The sequence below is a fragment of the Monodon monoceros genome, unplaced genomic scaffold, assembly GCF_005190385.1.
Source record: "Monodon monoceros isolate NGI ecotype Baffin Bay Population unplaced genomic scaffold, NGI_Narwhal_1 Super_Scaffold_7, whole genome shotgun sequence".
In the NCBI taxonomy this organism is placed as follows: domain Eukaryota; kingdom Metazoa; phylum Chordata; class Mammalia; order Artiodactyla; family Monodontidae; genus Monodon; species Monodon monoceros.
The window spans coordinates 91,520,680-91,535,109 of record NW_021703784.1 but is presented as its reverse complement, the minus strand read 5'-3'; the positions used below and the strand labels follow the sequence as shown (position 1 = coordinate 91,535,109).

Below are 14,430 nucleotides of genomic sequence, written 5' to 3'. Positions count from 1 at the left end.
TGTATACCCCGTTTCCATGTGGACAGGGACCGTGTCTGTCCTTTCCACCAATGCAAATAAGCCTCTAGCACCTGGCACGCGGCAGGGAGTTTCTGTTGCATAAGTAAATGAACGAATGGCTTCTCTGGAAGTCAAAAGTTAACCATGGGGTAAGCAATCAGTTGAAAATGTTTCATCAACAAAACACATACTCCAATCCCCTAAATCCGAAAATAGGAGGCTTTTAGAGCTCAGTTTTTTTCACAGAATATTAGACGGCAGGAGGAACATAAAATAAATAGACCACTCACTGGTGGGGGCTTCTTCCTCATCTCAAACATGCGTGTGGCACCAAAACTGAGTGAAGCAATGATGGGGCACCTCCCCAACGAAGGTTCGTCATCACTATGCCAGTCCACGCTGTCCTTCTCATTTCGGTAAAGATTGCAAAGCAAGGAGTTGAAGGTGTGGCCGGTGTTCTCTTCAATTTGCTTCTTCAGCATGAGCAGCACAGGATGCCACTGCAATCAACAGGCCAAGAAAAGGGGCAGAGACAGTTCACGTAAGACACAAGGTGGCAGCCACGTGGAAAAACAGGAAGGGCAAAATCAGTCATGTTATAAACAGGGGCATGAAATAAGCAAAGCACCGGAAACGTAATAAACATAAGGCTAGAAGAGTAGTTTAATTCTCTCCTGTTATTTCTATTTTGAAGCAAGCTGACCTCTACACTTTTATTAAGGTACTAAATTTGGTATAGAATGTCATGAAGACCAGGCCTATCCACCCATCTCATCCTTTCCATGTTAAATATATGACGCTCGCAGAGAAGCAACTGTCAATACACTCAGGGCAGTCACCTCAGTAAGTCACTGAGGTAGCGTGTGGAGCAGTAGGCCTGGTTTGTCACCACAGCTGACGGGCCACCAAGAGTTAGCAGATGCAGACTGAAGCCTGAGGAGTGAAACAACTCTCCTGCTGGGTGGCCCTCTGTTCCATTCCTATTTTATCAGGAATGGCAGAACTGCTCTTTAAAAAAGACATTTAATATTTCCAGAGTGGCAAACTTCCTAAAAACAGAACCTAGAGGGGAAAAACATTCTACAGAATGGAATCGTAACATGGCTGTGCACTACAGAAGATTTAAACAGAGGCCACAGCCCTGCCTGCTGAGCACCGAGTTCACCCCTGTTTATATGCGGAGCTCAGCATCTTGCCACACATACTTCAGGAAGCTATGAACCCTAAGCTTGGGTTGTAGTTGGGGGCTACAATCAGCACAGCTCTGGTTGTGGTTCTTGTTAGAACTCTACGTCCTGCCTCCAGGAAACCTCAAGCGCTTTACAGAGCTTTCTGGAGAACAGGAGTTCTCACACCACTGGCAAAGATTATTGAGGTGGGAATTCCCTGGAGGTCCAGTGGTTAGGACTCCGTGCTTTCACTGCTGAGGGCCCAGGTTCGATCCCTGGCCGGGAAACTAAGATCCCGCAAGCCATGAGGCACGGCCAAAAAAAAAAAAAATTACGGAGGGCCCCAAAGAACTTCTGTATGTATGGGTTATAGCTACAATAGTTACCATATTAAAAACTAAGACTAAAAAAATTTTTAATTTTTGGTTAATTCATTTAAAAATAACAACCTCATTACATGTTAACGTATTATTTTATGAAAATAACTATTTTCCAATACAAAAAATTGGTGAGAAGAGTGGCACTGTTTTGCAAATCTCTTTAATGTCTGACTTAATAGAAGAGCTGATTCTAATATCTGCTTCTGCATTTAATCTGTCACAATATATAGTTTCTGCTGAAGCCTACGAAGAAAACTGCCTTCACACAGGTATGCAGTCAGAACAAGGAAGAATCTTTTATAGCCTTTTCAAATAATTGTAAATATTCTTTGACATTACACCAAAACTCAACTGAACTGATTTCTTAAAGGTTAGATGCAATGGGGAATCTGAAACTATATCAACAAACTTTTCATATTGTTACATCTAAATCCACTGGTCTAGAGTGCACTTTGAATGGATGTTTTAACCTTGCATGATTCTGTAACATCAAGCACTGGTCATTTGGAAAATATTGGCTCACTGAGTTATGCAGATCCTTTTAATACTGACATATTTCGTTATACAATATCAAAAAATCATCTCCAATATCAAAAAATCAAAAAACCACTGATCTCTTATGAAAAAGCTAAGTAAAGGGAAGAGGTCAGGTTCAAGGTGGTGGATATGAGTTTTTCCAGAATTCCTAATATTTCCTTGAAACTTCAAGTTTTATCATTAGTGACAAATCTTGTCCATTATTTTCCTGGAAGTGACACTTCATTCATTTTTGAGAAAATGTCTGCTGAACACTCAAGTCTGAATAACTAGTTTGTGTGCCAGCTGCTCTTCCAAGTAAAATGGTCCATGACAAAAGTAGCTCGTTCAGCTTACAGCTTAAACAATCACACAAGTGTTTTTCCTTGACAACCATCATACTTGGTTTGTAGCAGGAGTGCCTTATGCATACTTTCCATTTCATCAAACAATTAAAAAAGATCAAGACTTAATAAAACTAATAGTGCTTCCTGCTTCATCAAGGGACATCCTTAAATGAAATCAGCATTTTTTCTTGTTTTTGTTTTTACTGGAAGTGCAGGTAGTAAAGAAAACAATGATTACTAGTACAGTTCGGTGGCAGTGTCTTGATTCATGCTAAGGCACCGGCAATTTTATTCACCATTACTTTTGTATCACTAGTGCAAATTCAACACAGTGAAAAATGTCACCTAGTCTTAGCATTACCATACAAATATCTTTGACCTTGTGGATTCCCAGAATGAATTTCGTGGACTTCCTCCAGGGATCTACAGACTCTACTTTAAGAACTACCACTTTAAAGAAGCCCTTCAAGGACTCCCCTGGTGGCACAGTGGTTAAGAATCCGCCTGCCAATGCAGGGGACATGGGTTCGATCCTTGGTCCGGGAGGATCCCACATGCCGTGGAGCAACTAAGCCCGTGTGCCACAACTACCGAGCCTGTGCTCTAGAGCCCGTGAGCCACAACTACTGAGCCTGCGTTCTACAGCCCGTGTGCCACAACTACTGAGCCTGCGTTCTACAGCCCGTGTGCCACAACTACTGAGCCTGCGCTCTAGAGCCCGTGAGCCACAACTACTGAGCCTGCGCTCTAGAGCCCGTGTGCTGCAACTACTGAAGCCCGCATGCCTAGAGCCCATGCTCCGCAACAAGAGAAGCCACTACAATGAGAAGCCCGCGCATCACAACGAAGAGCAGCCCGTGCTCGCCGCAACTAGAGAAAGCCTGCACGCAGCAACGAAGACCCAACGCAGCCAAAACTATAAATAAATAAATTTTAAAAATAAATTAAAAAAATGAAAATAAGGAACCCCTTCAAAGTCCACGTTCTATGTTTGAAAGCAAAGAAATGGATGTTCAGCAAAGGAAAGCATAATGTCCTTATAAGGTATATCCCGTGACTATTGTCAGGTAACACTTCCAGGGAGCATATGTGGAAATCACTCAGCTTCCCTGTCACATGGAAATCATGGTGAAAGCTGGCATTCCAGGTGGGAGGGAGGGAGACACAAGAGTGAAGAGATATGGGAACATAGGTATATGTATAACTGATTCACTTTGTTATAAAGCAGAAACTAACACACCATTGTAAAGCAATTATACGCCAATAAAGATGTAAAAAAAAAAAAAGCTGGCATTCCTTGTTATGGATATTAGCATTATATTCTAAGCAGAGGATTTTATTTATTTATTTTATTGAAGTAACACTGGTTTATAACATTATATAAGTTTAATGTGTACAACATTATATGAGTTGGCCAGAAAGGTCGTCCGGGTTCTTCCAATATTTCTGTTTCTATATACCATACTGCGTGTTCAACACCAAAAATTTAGTTTCCATCCATCTCCATACAGCCGATCTCCTTCATCCATTTTGCCCTCCATTCTGCCCCTTCCCCTCTGGTAACCACCACTCTGTTCTTTGTATCTACGTGTTTGGTTTGTTCATTTATTTTATTAGTTTTTTATATTCCACATATGAATGAAATCATACGGTATTTGTCCTTCTCCACCTGACTTATTTAACATAATACCCACAAGGTCCACCCATGGTCTCACAAATGGTAAGAGTTCATCGTTTTTTAAATGGCTGAGTAGTACTCCATTGTACATATATACCATATCTTCTTTATTCATTCATCTGTTGATGGGCACTTAGGTTGCTTCCATATCTTGGCTATTGTGAATAATGCTGTGATGAACACAGGGGTGTACATATCTTTTCAAATTAGTGTTTTCATATTCTTTGTATACATAACCAGAAGTAGGACAGCTGGATCATATGGTAGCTCTACTGTTAATTTTTTGAGGAATCTTCATACTGTTTTCCATAGTGGCTGCACCAATTTAAATTCCCACCAACAGTGTAAGAGGGTTCCCTTTTCTCCATAGCCTTACCAGCACTTGTTATTTCTTGCCTTTTTGATAATAGCCATTCTAGCAGGTATGAGGTGATATCTCATTGTGGTTTTGATTTGCATTTCCCTAATAATTAGTGATGCTGAGCATCTTTTCATGTTGTCCATTTGTATGTCTTCTTTGGAAAAATGTCTATTCAGCTCCTCTGAGAAGAGGATTTAAAAAAATAAACAGCAATAATAACAGACAAAACTTAGATCAAGAAAACAAATGTTATTAAACTAACATAGGTTAGTTCAAGAGAATAAGTTTCAAAGTAAATTCCATAATAATGTTAGCAAGCTGTATTTCCTATTTATTTTATGACTTAAGCTTATCTTCATGGCGATAAAGATCAGATGCTAGAATTATACACTTAACAAGAAACACAAGAGTGTAAAGGAGGAGGATGAGAGCTTTTCGGCAATGTGACTGAGAAACTAATTAGCACTTCCTTGCCTTGCTTAGGGACTGAGCACTGTGATAACACCAAGTCTGCATTATGTTTCTAAGTGGATATATATTTTTTCTTGGTTATTTTTGGTGGTGAAGGAGAAAAGGAGAAAAAAAAGAAATAATGAACTAGAGGATTAACTTAGACTCTCCAACCAATACTCTATATACAGATCCCTCAGAAGTGAACGTCTATATTAAAATTCAGAGTCATCTCACTGTTCAGTGAATACATTCTATCCTTAAAAGACATTTGAGGAAATGAGTATGAGAAAATATGAATCACAAATGTAAAAGGACCTATTTAGTGGATTTCAAACAGTGTTTTGTAGAGACGTAGGTACCACAGAGATGTCTCCGGGATCACTGCAGGAGAAAGGAGAGGTCAAGCTGGTAGGACTGCCAGTCAGTCGAGATACCCTTTTATTTTCATACATTGGGTTCATACAAGATTTAGTTTGAAAAAAGACTAAAAGGAGTTTAATTACCTATGGTTGAATCTCCTCCTGTGCTACGGGATACTAAACTTGAGGTAATAACAACTTTAAACTAGTACCCCCAACACATATATACACATTAGGGAATCCCTCCTTAAAAAAAATCTGAGGCGTCACTTTTGACTTTGTTCCAGATGGTATACAAACTAAATTAGCAATAAATGCAAAGTTATGAGCCAGCCAAATTCAAATTAAAAAACTCTAATTTGACAACCTTAATATCCAAAAAAAGAGGCTTGCTTGAATAAATTATGCTACACATAGATTATGGAATACTATGTACCTATTAATACAATGTTGTAAAAGAATATTTAATGATACTAAAATATGTTAATGATATAGTAAAATGAAATGTAGTATATAAATAATTGATTTTATTTTTATAGAAAAATCCTCTACATATATTTGCCTAAAAAAAAGAAAAAAAAGACTGGAACCAAAATATCAGGTGGAACTATTATCCAAAATTTTAATATTCTTCATATTTATCTGTAGCTTCTAGATTTTCAATAACAGACACATATTACTTACATAATAAGAAAAGGATTATCATTTAAAAAATACTTTTGAAGAGTTGTAAAATGTCTCCAAGCATAAGTAGACACTCAACTCAGCAGATCTGTGTGCCTTATGTTTATTCTAAAGCAGTAGTTCTCAAGCAAGGTCAATTCTGACCCCTGGCAGATGTCTGGCAATGTCTAGAGCCATTTTTGGCTGTCACGACTGAGTGACGGGTGCTTATGGCAGCTCGTGGGCAGAAGTCATGGATATTGCTAGACATCCTACAATGCACAGGATAACCCTAAAAACAAAGAATTATCCAGCTTGAAATGTCAGTAATACCGAGGTTGAGAAATCCTGTTCTAAAAGATTAACTAGAATGAATAAGAACTTCTTCCCCACAGGCTGTTTAATCCTCAGCTTCTCTGCTATGACTGTTGACAAGAAGATAAACTAATTCTGACAGAAACACGGCCAGCAGTCTATGCTGGATTGGCCTAATTCAATTCTCTTCACGTTTCCAAGTCAACTTCAGATAGAGAGGGTCTCAATGCTTCCCTGGATCACATTCTAAATGCAGCTGTAGAAACCAGAGCATACAGCTATCTCTTTATGTGAAAAAGCCATGTTCCCTTCAGTCAATATTTTATCCCTGAACATTTTAGTAAAATGGTAGTTTATGATAACAAATTACTAGAAGCTCTAAATGTGTCATATTTCTCTTTATTCCAATGCCATAAGCAAAACTCCATTTTCTTCAAAGTCTCTTTCAATAAAAACATAATATTATTTGCCAAAGGCAAGATTCCAGGGACTAAACAGAGAGCTGTTTCTTGGATCTTAATTCCATCATCTGGGCAAGCTTAATTTATATACTAGAGTCTCTCTGTCTGTCATGGAAATTTTTAAAAACAAAAGAAGCAGCAGAGACAAGCCAAAGCAATGGTAAGTTAGAAGTATGAGAACTGCAACCACAGAATGAATGCAAAGTCAACAAGAAAAGCACAGATTTTTTCACAAATGGCAAAAGAGCCTGAGAAGTGGGAAGAAACATTCTGACCTCACTGGTCAGTCATAAGGCTTAGACCCCACAGCAAATATGTATCAGGAGGCACACAGAGGGCTATGGCCGGAAAAGCCTGGGGAAGGGGAGATTAGGAAAATAAATGATTCATTTCTCTGAAATCCTAGAGTCTGGTTCTAGTTCACTGTAGTTCCAGTTTTTTTCTCATCCTCTGTCTTTATCTATGGATCAAAAGCACATCAAGGGTAATAAGCCCAAAAACTCAGTGTGTGAACCCAGAGGATTTTTTGAACTAGGAATCACCATGCAGCTCTGCAAGGTATCTTACTGTTATTTTATAGTACTCTACATTTATAGTATACAATCTATAAAACCAAACCAACAACAACATTCCAACATACGTGAGGATTTGGTTCCAAAGTGATTCTTGAATAAGTGTAAGGAAGTTCTCCATACCATGCTGTAAGTCTTGGTTGCTGGTAAGTTACATCTAAGAAAGAAAATACAGGGCCTTTGAAACGGTTTGATGCTATTTAAGGTGTACCTATTGAGTGCCAACACCATGCCTTGCAATGTATAAGAAGCTATGAGAAATACAAAGGAAGAGTAAGGACGGGCCCTGACCCAAGGTTCCACCTTCACAGAGGGCGTGGGATTTCAGGAGTAGAACGGTGACAGCTAAAAGGAGGACGACAAGAGAAGGTACGCTGGCAGAAACAGTATGGGTGAAGCTCTGAGGTGAGAATATGTGTGACTTACTTGTGTCAGTGATGACATAAACAAGAGTGAAGGAGACACAGCGCGGAACAGAAGGGTTCAGATTAGGGAGGGTCTAAAATGCAGGCTATGGAGTCTGAACCCTTGTAGGGAGGAACTTGTGGCACCAACGTCCATACAAGAAACAAGACAAACTGTTCACCCATGTGCCACCCTTGTGTAAGCCCTTTTGATTCCAAATGAAGAAAAAAGTGCTCTGACCAGTCATAGCATGTAGCTAATTTTAGTCAAAAGGTTTTGATGTCCAATTTATTTGGAGAGGGAGTTACCCATAGATCTGCTATTTTTCCTACAATTGATTTCAACCACTACAACAATAACAACAACAACAATAAAAGCAGCTAACATTCACTGAAGGCTTACTATGTAGCAGGCATTCTGTTAAGTACTTATCATGCACTATCTCATTTAATTATCACAACAACCATGTAAGATAGGTATCAATATTATTATTCACTCTATTTTACAGATCAGAAAATCAGAAAACTATTTAACTGTAATTTGTTTAAAATTAACAATTATTTTGAAAGACAGAGCCAGCAACCAAAGCCAAGTCCGTCACCAAAAGCCCTGCTGTAGAAACTGCTGGGAATTAGAAGGCTGCCCTGAAAGAGCTGACTCTCATTCTGACACCGGAGTTACAAAAATGATGCCAGGATACTTTGCCTCTTTCTCCACAGAAAATTTAAATTCACTCAATGTGCCAGAAAGGAAATTCTATGCTAGAGCACAGGCACTCCCCAGTGACCGCCTCTGGTATAGCAGGTACTGTTGCTTGTGGATGACCACAGAGGAGCCTGTTCCAAGTCAGGTAATCTCAACAAGCTCAGTAGAATACTACAGATGCTGAAGCTAAGGGAGACTGGACTCTTCTAGTGAAACTAAAATGAGAATAAAAAGCTGATAAAAAAGGATCACAAAAGAATATATGCCAAATAGAATCAGGAAAAAAAGCTCTGGAAGTTTCTATGAAGAAAGAGGAAAGCTGGCACCATTTGCAGTAATAGTGAACAAACACAAAAGGAGATAAGCATATCAACCACAGTTCAGTCAAACCAAACTTCCTTTGCTTCCCTGAATGCCCATCTTCTGCCACGTTCTGAGAACCACTTGCTGTTTCTTCTGCCAGGTACACTCTTCCCTGTCCCCTTTGACAGGCTAATTCCCACTCATCCTGAGGGTTCCAGTCAGGTTTTGAACTCTGTTTAAATCTGGCTGTGGTGCAAAGAAGCAACGGTGCAAAGAAGCAACGGTATTGGAATACATTCCGGAAAGGAAGACCAAACATCAACAACTGTGATCTCAGAGACCTACTTACCCTCTCTGATGGCAGTCCTCTGTTTCCAGGGAACATCCTGACAAAGCTGTTCAAATATTGAGTCGGCTTCTTTTAAGTCAACAAAGCCAGGATACAAACACACCCTTGATGCAGAAAGAACAGTTATTAACTAAAGAATACAGAAAAAGATGAGTTAGACTCTAATCATTAGCAGAATAAATTAATCTGGATGATGCTTCCTTTCGTGCGGAGATGAAATCATCTTACCACACCTCCAGAGCTTAATCACCCAGATCACGATGCTCCAGATGTAAAATAAACCTCTTTCAAGTTAAGACAAATAAAAGAGGCAATGAAGGATAAAGAGGTACATGACAGCTTTCATAGCTATGGTTCAAATATTACCCAAGCACTGCTAAGCTGTGAAACCTTGGACAAGTTACTTAACCTCTCTGAACCTTGGTTTTTCTCATCTGTAACACAAAGATGATCTCCACCTTATAGCATCACTGTGAAATGTAGAATAACTAATAAAATGCTTGGCCCTGTGTTACTTTAACAATTGGTAGTCTTCTACGACTATGCTAATTGTAGGGAAAGCAATCATTTATAACTATCAAAATAAACATATCCAAATAAGGGTTCTTTCTCTCATTGAATATACACTTATTTCAACAGTGCCAAGCCAGCTCAAAATTGTTTTGGCTATCTTTTTTTTTTTTTTTCTCCTTTAAACAGCTTTATTGAGGTATAATTTACATACTGTAAAATTCAACAAAGAATAATGTCTTCAAGGTTTATCCATGTTGTAGCACATTATCAGAACATTTCTTTTTACGGTAGAATAAAATATTTCATTATATAGACATACTGCATTTTCTTTATCCATTCACCAAGAGATGGACATTTGAGTTGTTTCTACTTTTGCCTACTATGAACGCTGCTATGGACATTCACATGCAAGTCTTTTTGTGGATGTATGTTTTCATTTCTCTTGGGTAAGACACCTAGGAGTGAAGTTGCTGGGTCATACGGTAAATGTACGCTTAACTTTTTAAGAAACCATCAAACTTTTTTCTAAAAGGGTTGTACTATTTTACATTCCCACCAGCAATACAGGAAGGCTCTAATTTTTCCACGTCCTCATTTATAATAACACTTATTATTGTCTTTTTGATTAGGGAAATTCTAGTGAATATAAAGTGGTATTTCATTGTGGTTTTGATTTCTGTGTCCCTAATATACTATTTCATTTTAACAGTGCATTTGGCTTTTTTGGATACCTTTCTTAAGAAATGTTCTGAAAGCCCATGGAACACTCTCTTCAACAGCCTTGTTGGTAGTAAATTTTCACTCTTTAAAGGTACATTTAATTTTTTTTTAACAAGTAATTTATTAATTAATTTTAACCTCTTGTCCAATTTAAAATGTTTGGATCTGAATTATTACTTTTTTCCAGTTTTACTAAGATATAATTGACATACAGCACTGTATAAGTTTACAGTGCACAGCCTAATGATTTGGCTTGCACATATTGTGAAATGATTTTGTGAAAGAGCCAAAGCTCACCTGAAGCCATACCAGGTTAACAATGAGATGTGACCAAAATAATGCAACTGGTTTTCTTGTGTGACTATTAAACTTGCTTTAAAAGGGAAGTTCTGAAAGAGGCTATAATAGCAGTGCCAGTGGACTAATTATAGAGGCTTCCAAGTCCACCAGCAACTCTTTCTAAGCAATTCATTTAGATAGATAAGTTCTGATTTATTTAAATGTCTCATTATTTTATAGTGACATGCATTAAGGTGATGCTTTCAAAATGTTCTGAAACAATGACTAATGCCTAATATACCCCAAATCATATATGCTTTAATTTTATTGAAATCTACCTTTATATAGCAATATGACATAACTTAATATATATTATATATAATAATGTATGATTAACATAATATGTAATAATATTGGATTGGCCAAAAAGTTCGTTCAGTTTTAAATAAAAATAAAAGACACATTTTCCACTTTCACCAAGAACTTTATTGAACAACGTATTCACTAACCGAACAATCTTTTTGCCAACCCAATACATACAATGTAATCTAACAATAATAATATAATGTAACACAAACAGCACAGAAGTTGAGGCCAGACCCAACTCTAATATTAAATTACTCTGTAGCCTAGGAAAAAGTACTCAATCTCCCTGGACCTCATTTCCTCATCTGAAAAACTGGAGAAGTAAGCTACTATACCTGAGAGGCTTTGAAAATGTTTTGAAGCTAGCATAAAAGGAGATATTACCACATTAATTACTTTAATCAAGGGAGTAGAATATTTTAAGAGACTATAACTCAGTGATAATTATAGTCCCTTTCTAGTGAGGATTCACTTACCTAGATACGCCTGTGGGTGACAGGCTGATTTCATACACACCCTCTTTACTAAAGAAACAAAGAAAACAAAGACTTGTTAGTGTCAAGCAAAGCAATATACTGCACGTAGCGGAAGGAAGGGTTGTCCTGCAGAGCTCACAAAGTCCTAGCTCACCAAAATCACTTCACGACGAAGGCGCACTACGAGGGAAGTACAGCCCCACCTTCTTCTGCCACTGAGGTAAGGGGCAACAGTGTGGTAATCATTAATGGCACTGGGATTGGAATCCTGACAAAATCAGGCCATGGAGGCAAAAACCAGGACAATATAAATTCTAGTGCTATCCCTTTATATTTCACCCATCATTCAGGCTGATGTGGTGCAGGAATCTATCACACAAAGGGGTGGCAAATAGAGTACCCCCTTGGAGACTCTGGAATAGAGCTACATTGAACAGAAGCAAGTACAAGGTCCCCATGAGCTAGCTCCACCTCCTGACAGTTCCCACAGACGCCTCGGCTTCCACGGTGATTACCGCTGGGAACCTTCTGAATACATCACCACGTGCCTAACCCCGTGCTTTTCTACATGCTGGCATGCCTCCCCGCCGTCTAGCACCCCCAATCCACCACCCCCGGCTTTGGTCCAGTGGAAAATTCTAACTCATCCTTCAAAATCTCAGCTCAGCATCACCTACTCTAAACCTTTCCTGACCTGTAATCCAGGCAAATAATGTTAGCTATCTCATCCTCTGTCACCACACCACATTACCTACAAGTCTACACTTCCAAGATATTCGGGATTACAACTTATCTGACTACACGTCTATTTCATTTACTAGACTACGGGCTCCTGAAGGGCTGGAATGGGTTATTTTTCTGTTTCCTAGTGCCTGGCACATAATAGATGAGCAGTAAAAAGCTTACTGAACTTAATCAAATGTGCAACAGTACAAAACTGTTACAGATGGGCAGGGTAGTGAGGTCTATAAACCACCATGGTGAGAAAAGTGACCCAGACTGGAGAGGTACCTCTGTCAAGATAACTGTGTCAGATTCTTCTCACAGAGGTAAGTTATAGAGAATAACATAAAGGGACAGTATTTACATCACCCTTTTCCACGTGAGTTAGCAGTTCATGATCTTTGAGCTGGGCTCTTAGGTAGATGTGTGAGCCGCTCTGAGCCAAAATGTAGGCAGAGTTATTATCATAAACATTTAGCACATTTCAAAATGAGTTGCCTATAAAGCTTCCTAGAGTGTGAATATAATATTTCAGTGTGACATATTTTGGGCCACATTTAGAAACGCTCACTTCAAATGTGAGGGACATTTCTGGCTATTAAAAAAAAAAAATCTAGAGACTTCCCTAGATTCCCTTCCACTTCCTGGCACGGTGGTCAAGAATCCGCCTGCCAATGCAGGGGACACGGGATCAATCCCTGATCCGGGAAGATCCCACATGCCACGGAGCAGCTAAGCCCGTGCGCCACAACTACTGAGCTTGCCCTCTAGGGCCCGCGAGCCACAACTACTGAAGCCCACGTGCCTAGAGTCCGTGCTCCGCAACAAGAGAAGCCACTGCAATAAGAAGCCCACGCACCGCAATGAAAAATAGTCCCCTCTCGCCACAACTAGAGAAAGCCCGTGCGCAGCATCGAAGACCCAATGAGGTCAAAAAATAAAAATCTAGCATAGCTAACTTCAGATAAACAGAATTAACAAACCCTATGGTCAAGGAGGAATGAGTACTGTCATTTTCTTCTCTGACTTGGAAATTCACAATTGTCCATTTTTTCAACCTGAATGTCCTATCTGTAACAGGTTTCATGGTTTTGTTTCTTCTTTTTACCGTCAATGGAGGCAGCATCACATTTGTGTTTGCAAAACAAAGACTGTTAGAGCTACCAGACTGGGTCTTAAGTGATTATACAGTGCAAACCCTTAATACTACAGACAAGGAAACAAAAGTCCAGAGAGATAGCAATAACTTACCTAAGGACTAGGTAAGTTACCATATCTAACTAATGGCAAGGCCACACTACATACCCTCTTTGAAAGTATGATGACATCTGTGTTCGTTTTAAATTTTTCTAAGATATACAAGTCAATCTGCAAACAGCCAAACAGCTTAACAGTTGTTCACGAGCAACAGCATACACATAATGCTAATTTGCTAAAATAAAAGGATGCTTTCTACTGATAATTTATCTGCATCAGATGGAAACTGAGAAGCAGGAAAAGAGGAATCAAAGCACCTTTCATCATTTTGGAAAAGAGTATTTTAGACACAGATCACTATAAGAGAAATGTTTACTATCATTTAATTGCTCTGGAAGAGTTATGTGGTTTTAAGGAATGAACTGTAAGAGCATCTAGATTTCCAGCAGTTTTCTTAAGCATTGCTAGTAAAATGATACTTACAGGTTTTTCAAAGAGCCATGTTTCAATGACTCAGGAAAAAATCCCTCTCTGTCTTTACCTAGGAGATGTTTTAACTACTATCTGCAGACACAGTAGTGAAACAGGGTCTGGAAATCTACACCAGAGCCAAGAGTTTAATGTACAGATACCTGGCTGCATTTCCCACACCATCTGCAGATTCAGAAAGGCTTCTCAAAAGACCAAGTGTAAAGACATCTGAGACAGGAATATCCCAGCCTAAAATTTAGACACATTGGCCATTATCTTTTCCAGATGGAAAAACCAGGGTGAGGGAAAGATCCTGGACTCTCCCTTTCACTGTGGGCAATAGTTACAGGAGGGCAGCGATTCACTTACTCGATCACTTGTGGCTCTGGGGCTCTGCGTACCACCTGCAAGGAAAAAGCCAGGTCTGATTTCTGAACGATTCCTAATCCTCAGGGAGGCTTACTTGCAGGATTACTGTATCCTCTCATTTCTAGTCAAAATAAATCAGGTTTAAAACTCTCCCTTTTTTATCCTAAGCTCTCACTATCCCACCAGAAACTCTTGTTTCTGTTCTTCTTAGAACTACGTCACAGTTACTAGTGGGCAGTAAAAGATGACAAAATTAGAATTAATACATTTTCCTAGCAGT

The 14,430-nt window shown here is 39.0% G+C and overlaps 1 protein-coding gene across 3 annotated transcripts in view; it reads right to left on the bottom strand.

Annotated features, from left to right (window-relative positions):
* The window catches only part of ALKBH3 (alkB homolog 3, alpha-ketoglutaratedependent dioxygenase), a 147,167-nt gene that overhangs the window by 129,973 nt on the left and 2,764 nt on the right, over positions 1–14,430 (bottom strand). For all 3 annotated transcript variants that reach the window (XM_029207891.1, XM_029207889.1, XM_029207892.1), the window contains exons 4-8: positions 14,151–14,185; positions 11,391–11,438; positions 9,037–9,140; positions 7,343–7,431; positions 291–500 (exon numbers count right to left, since the gene is read on the bottom strand). In XM_029207891.1, coding sequence (XP_029063724.1) covers positions 291–500; positions 7,343–7,431; positions 9,037–9,140; positions 11,391–11,438; positions 14,151–14,185 — 486 coding nt within the window. The remainder of the gene's footprint in view (positions 1–290; positions 501–7,342; positions 7,432–9,036; positions 9,141–11,390; positions 11,439–14,150; positions 14,186–14,430) is intronic.